The sequence below is a fragment of the Cervus canadensis genome, chromosome 16 (assembly GCF_019320065.1).
Source record: "Cervus canadensis isolate Bull #8, Minnesota chromosome 16, ASM1932006v1, whole genome shotgun sequence".
Classification (NCBI taxonomy): Eukaryota; Metazoa; Chordata; class Mammalia; order Artiodactyla; family Cervidae; genus Cervus; species Cervus canadensis.
The window spans coordinates 55,030,221-55,056,153 of NC_057401.1; the positions used below are offsets into that span (position 1 = coordinate 55,030,221).

At 47.4% G+C, this 25,933-nt stretch overlaps 1 protein-coding gene across 1 annotated transcript in view; it reads right to left on the bottom strand.

Annotated features, from left to right (window-relative positions):
- OTULIN (OTU deubiquitinase with linear linkage specificity) overlaps positions 1 to 22,372 on the bottom strand; it is a 36,351-nt gene extending 13,979 nt beyond the window's left edge. The window contains exons 1-4 of the mRNA XM_043489078.1: positions 22,047 to 22,372; positions 13,219 to 13,295; positions 7,522 to 7,616; positions 5,242 to 5,385 (exon numbers count right to left, since the gene is read on the bottom strand). Of these exons, the coding sequence (XP_043345013.1) occupies positions 5,242 to 5,385; positions 7,522 to 7,616; positions 13,219 to 13,295; positions 22,047 to 22,198 (468 nt within the window). The 5' untranslated portion in view covers positions 22,199 to 22,372. The remainder of the gene's footprint in view (positions 1 to 5,241; positions 5,386 to 7,521; positions 7,617 to 13,218; positions 13,296 to 22,046) is intronic.
- Positions 22,373 to 25,933: the final 3,561 nt, after the last annotated feature.

The window sequence follows — 25,933 nt, forward strand, 5'->3', positions numbered from 1 at the left end:
TGTTATTTTGTTTTCCCCTCATCATCAGTGGAATCTGGAGTCTGAAAGGCAAGCTGGGACAAAACTCAATCGATGTCAGCATGGGAACCCAGACTCTCCCAGGAGTTGAGGGTGTGTCAGGAGAAATCCATGTTATTGAGTTGGGCACGGGCATGTCACTTGTGTGCTATAAAATGCAGAAAGGAAAAAGAGTTCACTTCCAAGTCAAAAGATCATTAGAGAATGATGAATTCTTCCCTGGAACTACAGCTCAACAATCATAAATACAGTTTTAAATGAGGCTGTATGTTCTGTTCTCCTGAATCTAAGACACAGAAGACCCTTCTTGAATGGTAACTCGGTTTCACCTTCTCTATCTACAGCAATCATGAGAAACTAAGGTTGTTTCACCTCTCCAAAGAGACAAAACCACAACAGGGACTGAACTCCTCTTCAGCTAGTTACCACAGTGAGGCCGTCTACACTTACTCGTTCGTGGGGGGTGGGGGGTTGCGTTCTCACTTATCATGACGACAAACGACCCCCCCACACCCAAGAGGAGCCCAGCGCTGCACCCACACTATCCTGCGTTTCAGCAACATGTGGGCGGTTCTCCTGCAAACCTTCTCTGTTAGGTCCTCTGGTTTGTCACGAGAACCTAAAAGGCCCTCAAGTGGCAACACGCTGAAATCACAACTGGGCACAAAGAAGCGCAAAGAGCAGAAAGAACTGGCCGCGCAGATGCAAGTTGGGAGACGGGGTGGAGGGAAGCCCGGGAGAGCACGTGAGCATCACGTGACACTGGGTAGGGACCTAAAAAGCAGGCACAGCACTCAAGTACTCCAGAGACCCCAAAGACCTAACTCCACAGAGGACCCAAACAGAAGTCTGTTCCCTCACTCCTTCCATGCATGGACCCAACTGTCATTGCTAGAGTCATCCTCCAGGGTTGTATACTTCTGGGAGATGTGGAGATCCTGGAAAAAGCCCCAAAATTGAGGTGTGAAAAGAAACTATGAGGAAAGAATAATGGGAGTTGAAATCCTTTACTCAGATTTTAAAAAAAGAGTATAACTTTAAATGCTTTTGGGGGTCATAAGACACATAACACACATACAAGGCTATTCTTTTACACTACACACTCAGAAACTGGACTTCTCTTAGAGTAAAGGAGATTTAAGGAAGAAACAAAATTAAAAACAAGAAACAATGATGGGAAATACTTAATAAAGCAGGCAATTAGCTCTGATGTAATTTCATTTGTGACTGAAATATTTTTTTAAAAAGCCTATTTTCTCTAGCAAATGTCCATAATCCTTGAAATCAGTACCGTGACTAAAGGGACAGCAAATAACGAAAATGTGTCCTTCCCCAAACTGTCTCATGAGTTTTGATACAGCCTATCATCCTCTAAACAAACACTGTCACACGTCCTACCCATTCAGAAACATTCTGAAACTTAACCGAACCCCAGGACCCCTGTCCCGAAGGACACCACCTCTTGGGGGACCCAGGTGCTGCCCAAGTTTAAGAAGAGCCAGAGCAAGCCACATCCAAGGTCAGGGTCAGGGTCAGATGATCCGACTGCAGTCAACGCCATAGAGACTGGGGTTTGGACGGAGGCAGACACCACAAACAAGAAGCCCAGACCCGACGGCGGGCAGTGAGGAGCGGCCAGACTGTGAGATGGGCCGTGAAGCAAGGCCAGAGCAGCCGAGCAGTGCAGGAAGCATGGCCTGGCCCTCCCCCCACCAAGCTCACATCAAGGGAGGGTCTCGGTCCTGCGCTTCCTGTTGCCCCGTCACGTCCTGAAAGCAAGCGTGTTCCAGGAGCAAGGGACGACGCCAAGGGCTGTGGAGAGTATCTTCCCCCATGTGAATGGGAGCAGATACGCCAGCTACAGGGCGTGGGGCTTCTCTGGGTTCACCACACCGATTTCCTGATGAGATAAACCCATACTGAGGTCAAGCGATGTTTAGCACAGCAGGTGGCCTGCAGGCTGGGGGCCAAGGCTGGCTCCAGGTCTACAGATTCACATACCAGCGAGGGTGTCCCAGGACCTGTCTGACTCGCAGTGCCGAGGAGGGGGGTCGGGGTGGTGGTGGTCAAAAGAGGTCCTCGGCAATTCAGAGACCAAGGATCGGGAGAAGCTGAGACTGACTTGTCAGACGGTTATTGTGCTTCCAACAGCAAGCCCACCCCATTTTAAACTCAAATCATTTATACTAAGCTCTAACAGCAAGCATGGTTTAATTCATATGATAGGATATGAGTTATTCTAATTCAGTGGGAAGATGGACAGGAAACGGTCAGAGAGTTTCATAGGCAAACTCCTGTAAGATTTTCTTGTTTGGTAGACAGAGTTAAGTATCAGCTGATCTGCTTGTCTTAGGCATGTGTATTAACACATATTGAGATGTGTCCTTACTACAGTTACACGGTGGTATCTGGTGATGGAGAGACCCCACTTCCAGGGGAGGAGGTCCAGGTACCCCCCTCCATAGGCACACACTGCCAGTCTCTGTGGGCCTCCCCACCCATCTGCCTTCATACTTGGTTCCACCTTGACTTGTTCCAGTCACGCGACACCACCCTCTCGTTCACTCAGCAAGACCCCTTATCGGTGTGGACTTCCTGAGGGAGGACCAAGCAGACAGGCCAGGATGATAACAGGGATGGGATGGCGGCCACAGGCGAGAGCACGCGACAGCTGGGGGTGGTGAGAGACTAGTCTGGGCAAGGGCAGCAACCTGTCTACGCGCCCCTCCTGCTCTGGCACCTCGAATAAGAAGCATGAGGTGCACCTGCAACCTGCTCCAGACACATCACAGAAGAGACCCTCCTGGGAAAAGGCTCAAATCAAGGGAAGATGCTGGGGGCCTAAAAGTCAATACAGGGACAAGTCTTCTAGCTGAAGGAGAGCAAGAAAAGTTTCACAGACTTTCATACGACACCCCCAGCAGGTATGATGAGCTTTTGTCTGACGCAGGCCTCCTGGCCTTCAATAAAGGTTAGATGACAAAAATAATACCACTGTGACTGACTAATTAGATTATGCTCCCAAGAGAAAAACTCTACTGATTGGCTGATACATACAGAAAAGGGAAGAAATTAGAACGCTAGAGAATTTCCACATGACTCAAATTCAGCCAGGAAAAGCACCTTAAAGCCCCACAGCTCACACACACATGTTCTCATACCGATCAGAAACCAAGCACAGTCCACCTGGACTGTTTCTAATGTGACAGATGACCCTACCCAGATGGATCCTGTCAGTAAAACAAAAGGGACATCGTGCTTTCCTTTCACGGGGAGTATTCCATATGCTTAACTATGTGGAGCACTACTTGCAGGGCTCTACTTGCAGAGTTTCTCACTCACTACTTGCAGAGTTTCTTAGAAAGTAAAAGAATTCTAATTCATTACATCAATTCAATTCATAAATCTAAGCATCCCCTTAAAGTAAAAAGTTCAAAGGAAAACAGCCTACACTTGAGGAGCACTTTATGTCACAAGTTGTAATTTAAACTATGGTTAGCAAACAGAAGTTAAAGCAAAACCGAGTGAGGTCACCCATGTCTGCTTCCTCAGCAGAGGCTCAGGTCCACAGGCAGGCTGACCAACATTTCCAAGATATATCAGTACTAATACTTAGCATAACCTGCAAAGCTAAAAAGAGCCTACTGTATCAATTTCTTTTTGCTTCTTTATTGAAAAAAGAAATAAGCTAATACTGAGAAATCTGCTTAAAACGATGCATCTCTGATTAGGAGAATCTTTCACAGATGTCATCTAGACAGCTTACAGCAGGGTGTCGCTTTCATACCACTTTATAGAGTGGGTAATCACCAGGCAGACAAGTGGTATCCTCCACCCACTGGTCCTGGCTGTGCTCGGAGGCTAAGTGACACCCCGACCATCTAACAGATCTGTAATTAGCTGAGCTGCCAGCCAGTACCCTCTACAAGTCTTTATCCCAAGCAAATACCCCAGCTCCTTCAACTGTTCCCAGAAGGAGACAGATTGCCTCGGGCACATGCCCTTCTGTCCCAACAGTACAGGCACAGAGCTGCCCGCGGTCCCTAGGATGGGATCTGACCACCCCAGTTCAAGAAAGGCTGTCACTGCCTGTGTTTAGAAAAACCCCCTTGTTTTTTGAAACTTTATTTTGTACTGGAGTATAGCTGCTTAACAATGCTGTGAGTTTCAAGTAAACAGTGAAGGGACTCAGCCATACGGATACATGTATCCATTCTCCCCCAAAATCCCCTCCCATCCAAGCTGCCAAAGAACACTGAGCAGAGTTCCCTGTGCTGTCCAATAGGTCCTTGCTGGTTATCCATTTTAAATACAGCAGTGTGTACATGTCCATCCCAAACGCCCTACCTATCCCTTTCATTATAAAACAGGCGTCCTCGTCACTGCGGCCATCACACACCTGTGGGCTGTGATCCACTAAAATCCCGACTTTTTTCCCCTAAGTTGCTGGGGAGGCACATCTCCCAGAGCTGACACTTTGGGTTTTGGTTTGGGGGTTTAAGACAAGCCCAAGTTTTCCAATTTTCCTCCAACTAACGCCATGTTGTGAGCTCCGCTCAATGACGACTGCCCACCAAGCTCTCTAGGGATGGTCTATCACCCAACCTATCTGACCTCAGCTGGCGTCTGTCATGGATACACAACACAGGGACAATGTGACTTCTTGGGGGTATTACTGTCAGGCTGCAGATTTAAAACCACTAACAAGGGCCAGGCATGGACCAGCCCTCACCTCCCCAGGAAGCCTTCCCCAGCTGACAGCAACCATCTCTCTTCCGGTGTTGCCGCTCTGTCGCGTACCAAGCCGATGACCCTCCCTCTCCAGATGGTGCTGATTCCCTGAACTGGAGCCAGAAGCCCAGAAACGTGCCTTTGGAAACCCCAGCAGGTTTTCAGAGAGTACAATACAAAGCCCACTTGGTGGAGACTCCAACCCGGAAGTCAAACTGCCCTCAGTGCTCTGTGCAAGCCCTAAACCCCTGCTCTCTAGTTCAGCGGAGGCGCTAAATAAACTTTATCATCCTTCTCCTCCGGGAAATAACAATTGATTTTCGGTGCTTTACTATGCAAAGTCACCCCAGCCACAGAAAGCTGCAGAAACCCGCACGCTGACGTCGCACTGCAGGCAAGCACCTGGGCACACAGCGCGGGGCAGACCAGGGAAGTCTCTGCTGCAGAAACGACAGCAAACAGTGCAGACTCAAACCTGCGGCAGCAGCGTACCAGCGTGAGCTCCGGGTCCTGCAGCCAGGAGGGCAGCGTCGTCGGCTGGCTCATGGCCTGGAACAGCGTGGCCCTCAGCGCACAGTAGTTATCTCCGCGGACTCGCCTGATGGAGGTGAATTTCTGGGACACCTCCTCGTAGCCCTGTGCAAAAAGCATCAAAGAATTCAAATGGTCGTTACTGACTTTGGAGAGCGGGGAGAATTTTATTCATGTGGAAGAAATGTGTCCCCCACACCCCCCGTTCCGATCAGTGGAAGAATGGCCAAATCTTTCCTGCCGGATACTTTAATTCCTTTTTTATTCGTCAAAAGAAATTAACAAATGTTAGTATCATACAAAATATCAGCATATGCAGCAGACGCACATACTAGAACATATAGAATAGGACACTAAGTATTATTAAAATGCTAGTCACCCCCAAAGTTGAAGTCGTACGTCCCTTTCTAAGCAACTGCTATTAACACTCACTTATAATAACCAGCAATCTGAAGGCTTTGGTCTGTGTTTAAGTTGACCCTAAACTCTTCAATGAGGAGACAGGAAAGAAAAGAGAGATGTACCAAGCTTACGTGCCCAATCCCCCAGCCATATCTGACTCTTTGTGACCCAGTGGACTGTAGCCCACCAGGCTCCTCTGTCCATGGGATTTTCCAGGCAAGAATACTAGAATGGGTTGCCATTTCCTACACTAGAGGATCTTCCCGGCCCAAGGCTCGAACCCTCATCTTTTGTGTCTCCCTGCGTTGACAGGTGGATTCTTTACCTGGCTTGTATCTCCATATTAAAAATAACACCCTGTACCCCAAATTTCCATGAAATACATAAAAGATCATATGTATCGTCTTGGAGGTGCCTGGATAAATTCTATTTTTTAAAAAGTGGATTGAAATATCATTATTATTCAGCCTGGAAGTGAAACAAGGAAATGAAAATTCTCGGTGACATGCTCAGTCACTCAAACAGAGCCATCCAAATGGACTGTTTTGAGCACACTCCCCTTAAAAGGACACCATGAAATCCCAGGCCGACTGAGTTCTCCACTGGACGCTGCTCAGGCCTTGGCATCAACTTTCAGCCTTTCCCATCTCACTCCCCCTTGACCAGGTGGATCTTTCGCTTGCCCTGCTCTTCCTCAACAGCCACTTAAAACCCTGTTTCCCCCCTCAACACACACGTACACAAAGGAAGAAGTGCCACCCCCCTGGGGTGGGGACCCTGCAGACAGTCATCCTGTGTCCAAGCACTGGAACCTGTCGTAAGTTGTTTTCAAGGTTCAAGTCACAAAGATGATGTTCGAAGTGGATATGAAAGTATTTCTTTCCAATAATAAAATTCTGAAAGCTGCATTTCTGTTCAGTGGCTCAACCACTGCAACAGAAGGCCCATCAGGGAGATTCATGCCTACTAAATGTACCTCTTTCCTACGGTGAACCCCGAGCTGTCCCAAATACTAGTTCAATAGCAACTGCACCCTTCCAAATGCATAAATCACTCATCGGATCGTGCAGTACACTGTAGTCCATATTCAGTGAAAAAATCCAGAGAAGTGGGCCCCAGCAGTTCAAACCTGTGATGTACAAGGGTCAACTGTAGGAGCAATCTCCACCTATGGAGGAATGCTGGATTCAGGATCCATCTGAGGGAGGGAGAGGGGTTCTGTCTGACTACCATGCAGTGGGAGCAGTGACCCAGCCCAGTCACAGCCCCAGCAGGACCATGTCATGGGAATCCCTGACATCCCAGAGCCTTGGAAGGACTACCTTTGGGTCACCAGGTTATGCAACGGGACTGAGAGGGGGCAGTTCCTGGGTGCCCTAAATAAAGGCAGGAGATCCAGGTCCCACTGCTAAGGGTGTGCGGGAGAGTCCAGGCCCCGAGGACTGGAGAATGTGAAAATAAACCCAGGGTGGGGTTAGGGTTAGGGTGGGGACAGCAGATGTAGGTCACCCGAGGCTGTGACCTCACCAGGTCAGAAGGGCATTACAGCCAAATGCCCCTAAGGGGTCAACCCTTGGCCCAGCTCAGAACAGCACACAGTCATTTATACGTTTTTCAAAGAAATCAAGCTACTGACTGACAATGATTCTATATTAATACTGAGACGGCCCTTATCTTTGCAGTCTGTTTCCTCATCTCTAAAAGTAGAACCCCAATAGTAACACAGTCTAATGTCAGTTGTCGTAACTATAACATCTAAACATACATAAGGACATATTAAATAATTACCTATGGTAGACTACTGAAAAAACTCAAAATGCACGCATCCAGGCGTCATACCTTTTTCATACACATTGCTTTTTGCGTATTTCCCCTCCATTCTTTTTTGCAGTAGTCCATGATATCCATTTCAGGAGCTACACTTAATCTAGGTTCTGTGAAAGAATCCAAAAAAAGGGGTGGGGTGGGGGAGGGGGAATACAGAGACACAGCATGATCAGAATTAAAAGCACAGCTTCACCTGAGAGTTCCTTTCTCGCTCACTGCAGTCCTCCCACGTCCAGAATCCCAAGACTGCTGACCACCCACTACAGACCGCCACCACCTCGCTCCCAGATGACCACAGAGGTCTCCCACTGAGCCTGTCACCAGACCCTACCGGCCATCCCCCACATGGCAGCCAGAGTGGTGCATTCAAAAACCTAAGTGAGATGCTACCTATCACAGCTGGGCTCCAGGGCCCCCCATCACACCTGGGAGTCCACTCCCTTCCTCCCTACAAGAGGGCCCCCTGCCCTGGCCCCCCACTGCCTCTCGGGTCTCAGCTTCCCCCACTACACACACCGACAGCTCCTGCCCTACCTGCGAGGTGCCTGCTCCTCAGTCTCTGTAGGTCTTTGCTACCTCTGACACTCACATCCAATGTCAGAACATCTCAGACACACACACTCACACACTTTCATTCTGTACCCCTTACATGGTTCTGCTTTTCTTCTCCGCAGTGATCTACACCTGACATATTTCTTTCTCTGTACCCTGCCTCTCTCATCCCTACACACACACACACACACACACACACACACACACACACTTTCACTCTGTTCCCCTTACATGGTTCTGCTTTTCTTCTTGGCACTGATCAACACCTAACCCATTTCTTTTTCTGTATGCTGCCTCTCCCATCCCTACACATACACACACAGCAAAACATGAGCTCCCTGAGGGCAGGGGCCTGGTCTGTTTCTCAGCTGTGCCCTCAGCACCCGCAACCACACTGACCTAGGTATCCTTGAATAATGTTCATTCAAACATGCAGTAGTCTAAGCTATGAGACCATATAGCTAATAATTTGTAATTTTTTCACGTCCATTATACAAAGAGATAACACCTCTATTACAGATGTATATTTAATAATCTTTATTTCATTGCATCCTGCTTTGATCCCAAAGGGCTATAAACTGTTGATAATCAGCCAGAAACTAACGCAGCTCTCAATGTGAGCTGAAACACAGGCCTTGTTTGACTCTAGTAACACATACTCCCCAAATGAAAGCTATAACTGATGATCAGACAGATGTTACAGTAAAAATAAAACGGTCTTCAGACTTCCCTTGTTGAACACATGAGGCCTGGGGTTGGATTCTGTGGCCTAGGCATATGCACGCACATGTGTAGGTCTTTGTATGTTTTAGGAAGAAAGAGAGCTAAATTCCCAGGCATATCTTGACTTCCTCCTTAAAATATTGAAGAAGTAAATGTTAGCAAAGAAATCAGGATATAAACACAGAAGTACCTCATGGCATATTTACTCAAGAGGAAGTTGTACATAAAATAAAAATGGTATAGTCAACTCAATCCAACAAACACTGTGTGTCTAATATGTGCCAAGCACTGAGCTAGGAGCGGGGGGATATGAAGATGATAAAGGCCCAGAGTCGGTCCTGAACGGGTCTAGAGACTACTGAAGAAGAAAGGACTGCAGGCCCTGACCATGCAAGATGTGACGGACGTGGGATGACAGGGGGAGGAGCACAAGAGGAGCCCCGAAGCCCTTCCTGCACTTTAACAAGTAAAACAACTTTTTAAGACATAAAATGTCAGAACTGCCTATTTTTAAAATTTCATTGATAAATCCTTTCATAAGGACAATAAACCTTCTATACAAAAGGTAAAATAACACACACACAGGTAACAGATACTTTTATCTGTGCTTAAGTCAGGACTGGCTTAAAGGTGAACCAGTCCTGGAGCCTAATCCACAGAGCCCACAAATACCACAGCTGCGCAGCCAACCCTCAGATAAAGAGCAGTCACTGTTTAAAGTCAAAAACACCTTGTGAGTGTCTATTTAGTGGAAGGAAGAGTTCCCTTTAATCGCCTTTCAGCTCACCTCCTCAGAAAGCCCAAGGAGCTACACATGACCAGAGTCGAGGACACTCACTGGGACACATTCTGCCACGAGCAGAGCAGCTTCCAGATCGGGAAGGGCCCCTCCCGAAGCAGCAAGTCCAGACCTGGCGCTCTCCTCACCCGCGGCCCTCTTTCCTGTGGGCAGGAGACCCGGGCCCTCCGCAGGGCGGCATGGGCCCCATCTCAGAACTGAGGGGAGGAGGCAGGAGGCTAACTGGGCTCAGAGGCCAGGCCACAGGCCGCAGTCCTCTGATGAATCACGCAGTCTGCGTGAGGCAGGGAGGGTGGGAAAACGGGTACTTGCACAGCTGCTAGCATCAGAAGTTCACCCCCAGTCCCATCCTGCTGGGCGCTGGGAGGAGGACTCCGACAGCCACTGCAGGCGGGGAGCTAGAGACGCAGGATGGCCTGAGCCCGACCTCAAGCAGCTCACAGTCTATGTCAGCTCCTGCTGTTTATCCGCATCCCACACAGGCTGCTTACTGCCCCAGGAATGCACATTTCTAATGGCCAAACAAACTCCACCAAAAACACATTCAAAAAACACAAAGGGGAAGCTGAAAATCAAGAGTGGTCACCAGAAGCTGAAATAACCAAGAGGTTTTGTTCCTTAACCACCATATGGTGACCAAGACAAGGATTCAGACCCTTGGAGGATGGGAAGTTAAAGCTGAACCCCTCCAGAACGCTGGGACTCTCAATCAAGAGGCTAGGGCAAGAATTGAAAACTTTTTCTCTAATGGGCCAGAGTGTAAATAACGTGGCTTTTTAAGGCTATCAGGTTTCTGCACAACTACTCAACTTACTATGCATGAAAATCACCATGCACGATGTGTGAACTAAGGAGTTCCAATAAAACTTTATTTATAAAACCAGGTGGCATGTCAACTTTGGCCAGGGAGCTAGTGTTTGCTGACCCCTGGACTAGGTGGGGTCAGCTTCCCAAGTGGCGTGAGTGGTAAAGAACCCGACTGCCAATGCAGGAGATGTTAAAGAGACGTAGGTTCGATCCCTGGGTCGGGAAGATCCCCTGCAGAAGGAAATGGCAACCCGTTCGTTCCTTGCCTAGAGAATCCCGTGGACAGAGGAGTTTGGTGGGCTACAGTCCACGAGGTCGAAAGAACAGGACATGACTCAGGTGACTTTGCACGCACAGACTAGGTGACTAACAGAGAACATGAGAAAACTTTCTGCCTTGACCTGGGCTCTGACTTGGGGAGAGAGGACCTAAGATCTCATAACCACAGGCCGGCTCTCACACAGGGACAGACTGTGACATCACACTAGCTGCAGGACCCTGGGAACTCAAAACCAGAAATTCACCTGAGGTGGCCCAAGGCAGGTGACTCCCGGGTGCATGGCAGAAACAAGGCCGAATTTCCCTATACTCAAGACAGGCTAAACAATCTCTCCACGGACACACAAGAGCCGAGCTTAGAACCAAACTCTGAAGAAACAAGAAGCGAGCAAAAACAGCAGCTGGCGTAAGTAGACCTGTCAGGATTTTCAGCTAATGGAATTATCAGGTCCAGAAGAGCATGTTTAAACTGTTTAAAGGAATAAAAGAAGGAATAAAAACTTGAGCAAAGAGCAACACACTATCAAAAAAAGACCAAGCAAATCTGAAAAGAAAATAGATCTTTTCCAAAAGAGAAAGAGGAAACCTTTCTAACGGAACTAGCCAGAATGAAACAGAGGCTAAAAGTCAGAAAATACTTGAAAGGGTGTGTAACTGAGGGCCCTGGATAACTGAATGGGAGCTAGCAAACACCTGATTTGGAGCTCTGGAAGCAATAAACAGAATAGGAAAAAGGCAGTATTTAGAGAGATAATGGCTGAGAATTCTCCTGAACTGACGAAAACTAGGCACCTTCAGATTTAAAAGGTAAAAACAATCCCTAACAAAACGTTTAAAAAAAAAATCCATACTTAAGAGACCCTGAGGAGAAACTGTAGGACACCAAAGACAGAGAGAAGACAGGGAAAGACAGACTGCCAAGAGTAGGACTGACTGCAATGTTTCCAACTACAAAAGAAATGACGAGAGAGAGGAATGAAATCTTCAAGGAAAATCAGAGAAAATGTATTATTCGCCTGGGGTTATTCAAGAAACAAAGTGAAATCAAGACATTTTCGCACAAACGGAACTGCTCACCAGAGGCCCATCCACAGGATGTTACGTCAAGAAGGGCAACAAAGCCAGAAGGACTGAGATGCAGGGTGTGAAGGGACCTGTGTTGACTCAGACCAGAGCTGGAAGCGACAAGACCCCCTGAAAAGCAAGGGCACCTGTGTGGGGCTCCCCTGGGGACAGAAGGGAACCCCAACAGAGAGCCTGCAGAGCAAGCGAGGAGGCCAGAGGCTCCTGAAGACCGGGCAGGAACAGACAAGGGCTGAGGAAGCACTTTCTCCTCAGGACAGGACTGCTGAGTCCTGCTGCTGAGGTGAAGTGTGTGCAACTGCCGTTGGGGCCCTGAGAGGCCTCTGAAGGCTGCGGGGGCTAGGAACCCGCAGGGCTGGACCACAACAGAGAACATCATCTTCCCCGGTTACCACAGGGAGGAGTTCTGCCAACTCCCTGTGAGGAAGACTCGAGAACTATCTTCAGAGTCTTCTGCTCCTAATGACACATCTTAACACTTTGTCACCCACACCATAAATGAGAGCCGGTTCTTAAACCAGAACATTACACAAGTGGTGCGCAGGAAAATGCCACTTGTGAATCATTCGGTGGCTCAGTCGTGTCCGACTCTTTGTGACCTCATGGACTGCAGCACGCTAGGCCTTCTGTCCTTCACCATCTCCCGGAGTTTGCTCAAACTCATGTTATTGATTCCATTGTGATGGAGTTCAACCATGATGCCATTCAACCATCTCATTCTCTGTTGGCCCCTTCTCCTCCTGCCCTCAGTCTGAATGGTCTGTGGGGTATCCCCTAATGGAGCCCCCCCTCCCTGGCCTCCTGCCCGGGGCAAGTTGGGGAGGAAGGAGGTGCTTCCCCACACCCAGCCCCGATGGCCGTGGTCGAAGCACGGGCTGGCCCTAGCAGCCAGGGGCTGATGGATGCTGAGGGATGAACAGAGCACACACACTGTTGAACACAAGTATGGACAGAAGTCACGACATGACGGGAGAATTAAGAGCTATCAAGTCCACCACCGTTCTTTCTTATAAGTCAAATCAGATTCACATGGCCTTCTGCACACAAAGACCCAGAGGGTCAGCTTCTCAGTAAATCCTTCCACTTGAAACTTGGCGCTTCAAACCCCAACTCTCCCTCTATGAAAATAAGGAAGTCAAGAACTTAAGAGAGTGGTGTCAAGAGGTTAGACCAATTCTCACGGGTGCAAAAACGCTGTGAATGTAAGGAACGCAAGCAAAGTACTTGTACTGAAACTTTAAAGCCTCAGGAAACAGTAGTCCCCAAGTATACCCAAAATATTTTTACCCAGCAAAATGAATAACCCAATGGAGGTAAGACCAAATGCCTAAGAATGCTTCCCAGGAAGTCCATCTTCCTAGGAAAGTGTACCTCAAATACTTTATGAAAATGGATATACTGATTTAACTGCATTTTCTACTATAAGCAGCAAGAACTTTTTATAAAGAAAACAATTCCAAACATACCTGATGACCCTCTTTCATGTATAAGTAATTCTTTCTCCTTTTCTATTTCATCCGCCGCACGATACATGTCCTCCTCGCTGAAATCACACCAAATCAGACATTTCAAAAATTTGTGGACTCACATGTCCTTCTTATCACAACATGCAGCTGCTTTACAAATTTATAAGGCACGCAAAGTTTACGTTTTTACATTACATGATGACAGTCTGATAAAATATGGGTCTTTTTCCTTGTGTTTCTAGCATTACTAACTCAGAGTTTTTGAAGTAAGACATTTTACACCACTGGCTACGCAGCTCTGGGGCCATTTCAACTGCGATGTCTTTAATGCCTCAACCACATACGTAAGCATCTTAGCATGCTCATCTATGCTCATCAGCGAAGCTGTTCATGACTCTTCAGGTTTCAAGCATGGAGATGGTGCTAATAAAAGCATTTAGGAGCACAGGCCAACCGCCAACTTTGGGACATCACAGGCAAATTTTCCAAGAGCTCCTCGAAAAAGAAGAACAGGAGATTCACAAGATCCCCAGAACCACACCAGCTCCCCGAGGTGCTCCTGTTCCCTGATGCCCACAGGAAAGCAGCCCCCCGACCTTCTGCTGGGCACATGCCCACCATCCCCCACACTTTCGCTGGGACTTACACAGCAGCTCCTCAAAGAGTCTCCGGGCTCCTTCAGTGAGCCAACAAGAACCTACTAAGTCCTGGAAAGGAGAAAACCCCATTGGCTGCCAGACAAGGAGGGCAAACGGGACTTCCGGGATCTAAGATGACTCCTGTTCCCCTCAAGATGTACCACAATGGTGGGCAACAGAGATGCCACTCTGTCTTTGCTGGAACACAAGACAGGTGAAAGCGCAAACCATCCAGAAGTGGAAGAAGGGGCAGTAAGGCACGGAGGACGGGAGAAGCCTCGAGGCCCCTGGGCTGGTGTCTGCTGGAAGGGCAGACCAGCACGCCCTGCAGGGCCCAGAAAGGTCAGGAGCTGGAGGTACACCAAGTGCCCTGGGGGGGCATGGGTGACCTCCAGGGCCACCAGCAGCAGAGCCCCCGTCCCCAGTACTCCCACAAGAGCACACCCCCGCTCCTCACGCAGGACCGGAAGCTCCAGGCACCGGGGCACACAGGCAAGAGGAGTTACTCAGAAACTAAGGGGATGGCTCCCGCGTGCCCGACTCTGGGAGCTCCCCAGCACCTCGTCCACGGCTCAGAAGCCGGAGGAAAGAGGAAGGGGGTGCCGCTGAGAGAAACAGACTGAGGTGGGGACCAACACACCCTCCACCCCTGAAACCCTTCAATGGCTCCCAGATAAGCGGGGAAGTCTAAATCTGGACGCACCCCAACACGCAAGCCCTACACACACACACACAGACGCTTCAGTCCAAACACTTGACCAGCCCAGCCTGTGCTTTTACACCTGTGACTGGCTCTGCTGACGCCCCCACATGAATGGCGCACTGTCCACCCAAGAGGGCACAGGCGGTGTGGGTGGCCTCGCTGGAGCATGCCACAGGCTGCAGTTAGATTACCAGGGTGTGACCACTTCTCACTCCAGCCCTCGTCAACCACGTGCATCACCCGTGGAACTCAAGGGACCACATTTCTCAGCACCTAAATTTATCCACCTGTAAAAATAACCGTGGGAGTACTCACAAGAGACTGCTCTGAAAATAAGACACACAGGCCCTCGACAGTCAAAAAAGTTAGCTAGCCTCGTTAATTCTCGTATCTATCCATCTGGGCAGAGTAGGGATGCACGATTCACCCAATGATCATTTCTTATCCCTGTTTTCCTTTTCTTCTCTCTTCACGAAAGTGATGGTGTGTGTGCGCCTGTCTTTTTTTGTTGTGGTGGGATTGAGGGGGACATATTAGGGAAAAGGTACTTTCCATGTGCTCTAACCCCAGTGAGATTTCAAGTAAAAGGTGTGATGTCACCCATGCAGCCCGTGCCAGGGTGCAAAGCAAACAGAAACCAGATTCGCAGGGACTATACATCAAGCACTTAAAATAAAAAGTGACTAAATGTGTTAGATCTTCTTTCAATAGTTTAATGTCATCTTTCAGCCTCCTTCCTAGCTTTATCAAAGAGGAGAGAAATTCTGATCGTATAAAACAGGCATTTAAGTGAATCGTTTTCATAATACCATTACCAGAGGCATGTCTTTGTGGAAGCCACTTCCCTAATCTTGGCCTCAGTTTTCTCATCTTCAAAACAAGATGACCGGACAAGATCTAAATGATCTATGCAGTTCCTCTTCCAGTTCTTGGCTCTAACGGACTATGAAGCTACTCTCACTTCACATGAATTCTGTGGCTGCGGGCAGGCGTCTCCGCTTCTACTCTTGTCTCCTACCTCTCTTATCTACAGAATAACCAAAGGGGCCCAGAGGAGGTTCTCTAAACTAGCATCTCTCTGAGCAGCCGCAAATACAAACTCCCTCAAGGACCAACAGCAGAGGAACGAAGAGAAGCCAATAGGAGAACTAAGTGCAATGGGAAGACAGAACAGAAAGGGAGGTTACTGGAAATAGAAATGCGGTGATTCAAGACATACAGAAGAAGCATAGCAGAAATTGATGAATGGGAGGCCCAGAGTGTATTCAAATCACTTTAGCCACACTATTTCATTCAGATTCTGTCCACAGATGATTGTGAGCTTCCACGGCCACCAAGGACATCTGCTAACTTGCCAAGGCCACCAGGGAAACTGTAATACGGCTTTTAAAGGCCACTGTATTTCCTTGGGGAGAAGTTGTAAGTTCAAACAATAAAGCTCAATCAATACAGTCAGAAAATGAGACATTTAACAGCCAAAATGAAATATTCATCCAACACAAGGACCGCCAACTAGAGAGAGAGATACTAGTGTGAAAGCAAGAAAAATTAGAATAATTTTATTTAAGAAAATACTTCACTCAATAAACCTTTAACATTTTTAAAAATATCAAAAAGGAACTGATATTTTTAACAGCAAAAAGAAATTATATTTAAAATCGGGAATCTGAAATAGCTGGAGGTTTAAATTTTTGGGGGGAAAGGAAGACAAGGAAACAATGAAAGGAAATGGGCTATTTGATAAGATCAGATCCTCCATGCTGACCAGTTTCAGAAATGTGGCAATCTTGGGTGTGTGTCAAGCTGGGGCTGGGATGAGAGGTGTTCACCATTTGGCACAAAGAGTCCACTGAAATCCATAGACTCAAAATGATCACTAGAGCAAAAAATGTCCTTCCAGAAAACATACAGATCGCTAGAGAAGTAGTGAAGAAAAGTAAAAGTCTTAAATGTGACCTGATTTCTTGAGGACCATGGCATGTGAGCTGTACTCAGTTAAAATTTTAAAACCAAAATGCTAATAATTCCTGCTTAGAAAACTATTAGTTTAGCACCATAATGTTATTTTAAAATGTTTATTTTCAAGCTCCCATTTTCTCTTAGAGGTGAAATACTTTACTCTTAATTGTCAGGAAGCATTTAACAGTAAGATTCCTGTGTGCTGTTTCCCATCTCTCTTGAGCCCTCTGTTCCTTATCAGTCTCTGTCAGGGGCGAAAGGAGCAGGCAAGCTACTCCCAGGACAGAGATCAAAGAGATGGGATGCTTGCACAGGATTTCCTTCATTAGTTTTTCTATACAGTGACAAGTACCCTCTTCCTTTTTATGAACCATATGGTAAAAGTGATTGTTTACAACTCTCTCTCTTTGATAAGGATCGCCTTATGTTTTGTAAGTCTGGAATTTTAATCTTTATCTTTGCTGAGAATAACTACCTTGTAAGACAGTATATATGCCCACACCATGTTGATTAAAACACCTTTGCTCCATCAGAGCTTGGGTCCCCGTGTCTGTCTGTCTGTCTTTCTCTCTCTCTCTATTTCTGGCTGATTCCCTGGAGCGCGAAAGCTGGCTGCGTAACCCAGGGAATATTGGCCTCTTTCCTTCTTTCACTCTCTCACCGTTGACTCCGGACCACCAGGTTCTGGTCCAATAAAGGACCAACACTTAATGTTAAGGCAATATACACCGTTGAGCAGGTTACATGACACTGTCTGTTAAATTATAACCTTCCTCTTGCTCTGTTCAAAGACCTGGATAACAATAAATGTTTGAAACTTAATTTTGAAATGCTGACTACATTTAGACAAAATTATACTACTCCCCAAAACAAAAGTTATAATATAAACTAAAAACACAGAGCTCAGCAAAGCAGAAGACATTTCTGTGAAACCAATTTTTCGATTTCTGATACAAGTAAACACATAAAATGAAAAACATCAACTCTTTAACATACATGCAAAGCTAACAAGACAGCAGCTCACTCACTCACTGTTGTGGACATTTGCACAAAGTTCCCCTTAGCTATCTAAAAAAACGAACCTGAGTGTGACTCTGTTCAGCTCTCTGGACTTGCAGATCATGCTTAATTTGGCCTGTCCTAGAAGACTGACAGCCCAGGCAGTGTTGGTGAGACAGTGTCAACCGCCGTGACACGGGGCACCGTCCCACACAGGCACAGGAAAAAGCAAAGATCACTCTACCCAGCTTTTCTCCACCTCTCAGCGGTTGTCTAAGATGAGTGAGCCACACATCAAATGCAGGAAAGTACCGGCGCCCAGGCCAAAATTCCACCTCCTTTCTGCAAGTGGACTTTCCATGACTGGCTCGGTGACTCCCAGAGGGGTCTGGGGACAACCTGGACCCCTGCAACCTAAGGTTTCTCAGGGGCACCCCAGCTCTGAAGCAGGTTCTACCCCCAGGTGGGGGAAGGACCAGGAGGGAGTAGCTGTTACCTCATCAGAGACAGCGCCCCCGGAGCTGCTAAGGTGCAAGGTGGGTGGAAAAACACATTTGCTCGACAGTACACTTAGCAACACCCAAGAGCAAGGGCTTCACGAGTTGCTAGTTACAGCCCTTCTGAGAATCCACAGCTTTCCTTTGAACCTCAGTCCAGAAAGACATAAATATGCATACAATTTTGCTTTCGATTTCAGAAGGGTACACAGACACATCATGCTGCCCTATACACACCGCGAGCCTGTGGACCCCAGATTTAAACCCTGTCCCCTCCTCAGGCAGACAGAGAAGGACCATGGAGTAGGTTCACTTCTCAATTCCCAAAGCACATCTAACCTGGCCACAAACCATGTCCAGGGCCACCCTGGTCCTCAGGGGCCGGAGTATTAGCTTAGTTGAAAGGAAGAAGTGGACCCACCCTAAGTTTCAATTTTATGGGTCAGGTGAGCAGGAGATGAAGGATAGGAGACCTGCTGACAGGAGGAGTGAGGAAGTTTCCAAAGAAGTCAAGTGAATCGGGTCTGACCTAACACTTCCTCAAAAGGGACCCTACGTCGTCGTGTGAGCCATCCTTGGGGCTTGTCCAAGGGATGCCAGCCAACCACAGTTCTCAAATGAAGGAAAGAAAGGAAGGCAGGCGATTCAGAATGCAGCTTATCCACAAGATCTCTGTGTCTGCCTTCCCCAAGACTTCTCGGGGGGAAACCACAGTGAGCCCAGTCACAAGGAATCTGTCCTATGGACAGCCTAGGAAATGAGCCATCCCTCTGCCGGCACATCACTAACCCCCTCAAAGTCATATTCTGAACGCATAAAGGCTGCAAACGTTGGGTTGTGATTTGTATTCGTAATTTCTATCCCCTGAATGAATTAAAACGACTCTGCAGGATGTCCCCAAACATCTGCATCTTACGGTGTTTCATATTGGCAGGTGCAAGTGCTTTACTCAATTCCGGTGCAGATCAAACTGAACTCTCAGGGTGGGAAGAAGGGACTTGGCTCCAGTGACAGAAAAACACAAGGTTAAAAAACCATTTTAGGACTTAGTTCAGGCATCCCACTATGTATCTACATCTGCACGCAACTATTAGGCTGCATGTATCATGGAAGAATGGCATGCGTTACACTGCAAACTTTACAATGGACAACGTGATGCCGCAGTTTCTCTGGCCCTTAAGAGAGGATCACAACACAGGATAAGCAGCCCCACTGCCCGTATAACAAATAGGAAAGCCCAAAACGTGAGATGGGATGTTCAGAAGCTGCCATTTGAAATTCTTTTCACCTCCTTTCCCTTGCTTCCCTTTGTTCTCTTACCAATTAAGAGAGAATGAAGTCATCAAAGACAACAAAAATAGTAAGAAAAAGAAACTAAGCTACTACTTAAAAGGCAAACTGGAACATCTATTCCAGAAAAAAAAGAAAAAAAAAGTGAAGTCTGCAGTCATTATAAGTCATGCCTCTCTGCCCAGTTTTGCTGAGGAAGACAGAAAGATGTAGGGGCAGGGGGGGAGGTCCCCACCCAGGCATCAGGGGCTATAGCCCTGGAACCTACCTACTCCCTGCACCTCCCTGGCCAAGCTGCACCAATCAGATCTGCAGCTCAGCTTCCTAACATATCAGGTGACAAACCTGGACTAGGGTTTTCAGATGCCTTTCAGCTCCACGCCTATAGCTCTGCTGACAGCAGACAGAAGAGACACCTGTGCCGCAGAACCTGTGCATCAGGAAAGAATGCTCCTTTTGCACCATGACCCACTTCCCCAGGTGCTCAGACTCTGGGAACCACATCCAGCAGAAAAACTTGCCAAGTAACTGTGTATTTTGGGGACCCTGGTTCAAAGTTGCTGCGTCTCCCAGGAGGGACCATAAAATGGTTGAGGCCGAGAAGCAGCGTTTGAGGGCCAGGGCCAGTAGGTTACGGGCTCAGCTCAGACCACCTGGGCTTAAGTGAGGGAGCAGCAGTTAGCCTGGCAGCAGCAGGTAGGAACCAGCATGAGCTGTGAAGGGGCAAAAGCAAAAGACCATGCCCGCTTTATCAGGTGCCGAGTCTGAAGTAGGGCTCAAATGTACAGAGCAAAACTGCAACCACAGGTCACAGCTGCTCACACATGGGCCTGCACACTGGTTTCAATTTAAAAATAAAATAAAAGGCTACTATTTAAAAATCAAGGGAATTCCCTGGCAGTCCAGCCGTTATGACTGGGTGCTCTCACTGCCAGGGCCCAGGATTCGATCCCCAGTCAAGGAACTAAGATCCGGCCAGCGTTGTGGCATGGCCAAAAGTGAATCAGTAAATAAATAAAAATAGAAAATAAAAATAAAGCACGTGGATGCAGTTTTGAAAAAATAAAATAGGGGACTTCCCTGGCAGTCCAGTGGTTAAGATTCCAAGCGGCCACTGCAGAGAACAAAGGTTCCATCCCTGGTCAGGGAACTAAGATCCCACGTGCCATGCTGTTCGGTCCAGCCAAAATAAAACCAATAAATAAATAATCTTTAAAATAAAGTAAAATTTTTTAAAAAAGAACATTTCAAACAAAAGTCAGAATCTCTCAGCAACTATTGGCTAGGCTTCCCTGATGGCTCAGATGGTAAAGAATCTGACTGCAATGGAGGAGACCCAGATTCAATTCCTGGGTTGGGAATATTCCCTGGAGAAGGAAATGGCAACCCACCCCAGTATTCTTGCCTGGAGAATCCCATGGACAGAGGAACCTGGTGGGCTGCAGTCCTTGGCATCACAAAGCGATGACTGAGTGACTAACAAACACAGGTTGGAACTTAGTGGATTCTACCTCCATCAGACTCAGCTCTCCAGGAGCCCATGGTCTACACTTGGCCAGCTTCACTCAGGAGACCTGGCTGGCTCCTGGAGTCAGGAGTTTGAAACCTCCTGCTCTCAATCTTTCCCAGTGGCCATTAAGTGCAGCTAACACTCTCCCAAGGGGTTTGGTGCTCAATGAGACTGTCACAGTCCACAATAAAGGACTATGCAAGCCAGATGATTATAATACATTATTTGTAATAACAGTTCCCCACCCATAACCCCTTTTTTTAGGAAATGGGGGTGGGGAGAGACTGGAAAGCGCAGGGCACTTTCCCACTAATCTGTCAAACTGGTTTTCTGAGTGGAACTGTGGAATTCCAAAGGTATCTGTATGTGACTAGCATTTTCAAGTGCAGAAAAGTTTCAGCCTTCAAGTTTATATTCTGCTTCCACTCCTGCCCCAAGACTCTCGCGATTTACACCACCTTCCCTACAGTTCAATAAAGAATTCATCAGGCTTCCCTGATGGCTCAGACGGTAATCTGCCTGCAGTGCAGGAGATCTGAGTTCAATCCCTGGGTTAGGAAGATTTCCTGGAGAAAGGACTGGCAACCTACTCCAGTATTCTTGCCTGGAGAATCCCCATGGACAGAGAAGCCAGGAGGGCTACAGTCCATGGGGTCGCAGAGTCGGACACGACTGAGCGACAGACACTTTAACCTTCCGTATTTAAAAATAAAGTGGAGACTGGGGACAACTAGATAAGCAGCTGGCGGCCAAAACAACTGGGTCAAACTCCGTCCAAAGTCTGTCTAACAGGTGGGACGCTCGTCAAGCAGAGACTTGCCTTCCAAGAACAAACACGTCGCGTGGTGCGGTGTTCCTGTGGTGGGGGACAAGGGACAACCTTATTTGCCTTCCGGTCGGCGGAAAGATCTGATGGGAGTGAGGTATATAAGAGTATATGCTGCCAGAGTTTGTTTCCCAGATTTCTGGAGTTTTCTTAGCTGTAGAGCTATGGAGATATCAAAAAAAGAAGGGGGGGGGAGGGGTGGGGACACTGGATAAACAGAACTTTTAAGATGCGCCTTCCGGAAAAACTTTTGTAATTGGGACACTGTAATAGATGCGAAGGGCCCTCCGCCGGCTACTCGCCCGCCCACCCCATCCCCCCAATACTCCCCGCAGCGTCCCCTCATGGGGCCGAGCCCGGTGCCCTCTCCCCGCCCCTGGCCCCGCGCTCCGCGCCCCGCACTCACTGCTCGGACGGGCACCGCACCGCGACGCGCGGTGGCCCACCGGCCGCAGACTTCCCGCCCTCCGGCGCCGCGGCCCCCGCCTCCCATGCCGGCTTCTCGGCACAGCTAGCGCCCGGCCACGCTCCGGGCTGAGGCATCGTCCCCCGACTCATGGGGCCGCCGTAGCCGGCGGCGCCGCAGGGCTTCGGCCGCCTCCCAGCGATCCGGAGCCCCTCCCGTCGGGGAGCCCGGGCCGCGGCCGCCTCCACAGACGCGCCGCTTGCCCGCCGGCTAGCGACAGTGCCCAGGACGCTTCCGCGCGCGTCACCGCCGCCCGCCCCCTGACCTCTGACCCGCGGCGAGGGCGGGGGGGCGCGGCCCGCGCCTGCCGGGAGTCCCGCGACGCCGAGCCTGCGCATGCGCCCGCGCGGGGGTGGAGCGGCAGGAGACGAGAGGCACGCCCACGCGAGACGCTACTGCGCGTGCTCCGCCCCCGCGCGCTGGCGCCCCGCCCCGGAGCAGCCCCGCGGGCGCTTTTCAAGTCTCTGCGCCTCGTCGTCGCGTCTCCGGGCGGGAGGGCTAGAAAACCCTGGCCCAGAGGTGGGGCGCGTCCTCCCTGGGGAGAAAGCGTGACAGGGCCCTATCCTGTTTGGGCGCCGATGTCGCCCTGGGCTTCGGAGCTTCGCCCTTCGCTGTCGGGGTTTCCTTTGACTGGAGAGCGAGGGATGGGGGCCGCGTGGGTCATGTGCGGCTGGCCTGCCCCGGTGACAGTTTCGTCACCACCAGCCCACCGAGCCCGGAGCCCTGAGCCCCGCGGGCCTTGGAGGTCGGGCTTGTGGCGCCAGGGCCGGCAGTTACCGTCTCTTGCTCCATGAGGGCGACAAGTGGGAAGTGGTTGAACCTGACAGGTGAGCCAGCGCAGCACAGCGTCTGTTCTCGGACGATATTCTTTCGATAAGAGATTTGATTTACGAGGAGCAAGGGGAAAATATTAACAGACTTAAAAGAAAACAAAAATGTTTCATCGGTGGGGAGGGAATGTGGGGCAGCCGCTAAAGATGCAAGGGGCAAAGAACGCTGGGCCGAAGCATGGACGAAGAGAATGGTAGTTCTCGGGCAGAACGGGTTCATAACGGGGTTTTATTGAAAGACGAACCTCCAGAAATATGTAGTGGCAGCTCCACTATTCCCTCCAATAAGGGTGCTGGACAGAGAGACCAGATCTTGAAAAAGCCGCCTCAATCTCACTAAGGAGCTTGTGTTTGATCCTCTTCGAAAGATCAGAAAGAAGAGATTATTTTGAAAGATCTTGTGGTCTGCAGTTAGAGAAAGATTGGGAAAAGGAAGGACAGGGAGTCTGAGTAGTAGTCAGCATCAAAGGGAGAAACGATGGAAAAAATACTTGCACTTTAAGGTAACCCCCTTTAATTTTGTATGGAAAAGTAATAAATATACATGCTAAAAAATGCATAGCAGTACAAAAGAATACACAGTTAAGTTCTGTGTGAATATTAAGGGATTGTAGTGGGGTGATCAGTGTCCCCTAAAAGTCATCCTCTTCATTTGGAAATACGTTCTTTGTGTATTTTTAATGTATATGTGTATAATGTCTCACAAATTTTTTTTTACTAACTTTACAAAACTAAATTATTAGAGAGCAAGTGTGTTAAACTAAACTCAAAAACTAAATCAGAGTTTCTTGGAGTTGTGAGAAGTAAGCGCATGAACTGTGATATAATTACAGTTAGCCTACTCTTATGTCAAGATGAATAAATAATAGCAGAAAAATCTATAAGCTAAGTAAAAGTCTGTATAATCACATGGCTAGAGACAATGTCAGTTAGTTTCCAGCTTTCTCTTAGAATCAAACATTCCTAAATTAGGTAACTAAAACGATGACATCATAATTTGACTTGGTAAAGTATATTTTGAACCATCTCAAACTAACATTGCTTCTTCATTGCCTTGCCTAGAATAGTTAATGCATGAAAGATTCTGAGTTCCTTTTCTTTGAATACTTCAGCCTTTATTTACAGTTATCGTTCATGAAGAATATTACTAAGCCATTGTAGTTTTTGTTTGTTGGAGTGATTGATTTTTTAAATTCTCTATAAAGAGCTTAGTGCAGTTGGATGCATATCTTCCTCTTTGATATCAAAAGCTCATATTTTACAGTAAAGTGAAAACACCCTATATTTTTACTCTATGGAATTCCCCAATATCACATCTATCAAAAATAGACTTCAAGTGTATTCTATACATCAGTTTCTAAAGTAGCCACAAGTATCTCTAGTTTCATTTAGAAATTAACAACTCTAAGAATACTGGAGTATTTATTTAGAAGACCCCCTACTTTTAGCATGTTTGCATTTGTTTTTAATATGGACCATTTTTTTTAAAGTCTTTATAGAATCTACCACTACATTGCTTCTGCTTTATGTTTTGGTCCCTGACCAAGGATCAAACTTGTACCCCCTGCATTGCAAGGTGAAGTCTCAACCACTAGACCAATGGGGAAGACCCAATATGCTTCTTGATTGTGGAATGTTCATTATGTGTAAATGGGACTTTGGGGCAGGGGGCTGCTATGTCTTTGCAGTTCAAAAGACTAGAATAAATAACTTTACAGCGAAAAAATGGGGGAAATAGTTCATTAAAAATACCTTGTACTAGTAATAGTTTACCTGGAAACCCCCAAAATTGTCCCCAAGAGTTTTTCTTGGGAGAAGTGTGTGTCATAATGAAATTTTATCTTGAAATTTAAATGGTTTCATATATAAGGATATGACAGAGAATGATGTTATACAAATACTTGGAATTCTGGAAAATATTAAACCAGTCTTTTGCCTTCAGCTAAATAGAACTTCATCCTAAACAAGTAATTCAGGCAGCTGATAATTTTAAATTATTTTCAGAGCTTCTAATGGAATTCCATACCCTTAGAACCTTAATATCTGCTATGTACTGAATTATGGCTCCTCCAAATTCATATGTTGAAGCCATACCTGCCAATATGACTGTATTTGGTGATATGAGCTGAATATTTGTGTCATCCCAAAATTCATGTATTGAAACCCTCATCTCCAATGAGATGGTTTTAGGAGGTGGGCCATTGGGAGGTAATTAGGATCAAATGAGGTCAGGACTGAAGGACTGATGTTGAAGCTGAAACTCCAGTACTTTGGCCACCTGATGTGAAGAGCTGACTCATTTGAAAAGACCCTGATGCTGGGAAAGATTGAAGGCAGGAGGAAAAGGGGATGACAGAGGATGAAATGGTTGGATGGCATCATGGACATGAATTTGAGTAAACTCTGGGAGTTGGTGGTGGACAGGGAGGGCTGATGTGCTGCAGTCCACAGGGTCACAAAGAGTTGAACACGACTGAGCGACTGAACTGAGGTCAGGAGGGTGGAGCCCTCATGAATGATATTAGTAAGTACCCTAATAAGAGTCACAAGAGAATATAGTCTTACATTTAGGCCTTTAATCATTTTCAGTTTATTTTTGTATATGGTGTTAGAGAATGTTCTGATTTCATTCTTTTACATGAAACTGTCCAGTTTTCCCAGAGCCACTTATTAAAAAGATTGTATTTTCTCCATTGTGTTTTCTTGCCTTCTTTGTCATAGATTGATTGATCATTAAGTGTGTAGGTTTCTTTCTCCATTTTCTGTCCTGTTCCATTGATCTAGTATCTGTTTTTGTGCCAGTACCATTCTGTTTTGATTACTACAGTTTTGTAGTCTTTTCTAAAGTCAGGGTACATGATTCCTCCAGTTCTGTCCTTCTTTCTCAAGATTGTTTGGTTATTTTGTGTTTCCATACAAATTTTAAAAGTTTTCACTCTAGTTCTGTGAAAAATGCCATTGGTAATTTGATAGGTTTGCATTGAATCTGTATATTAC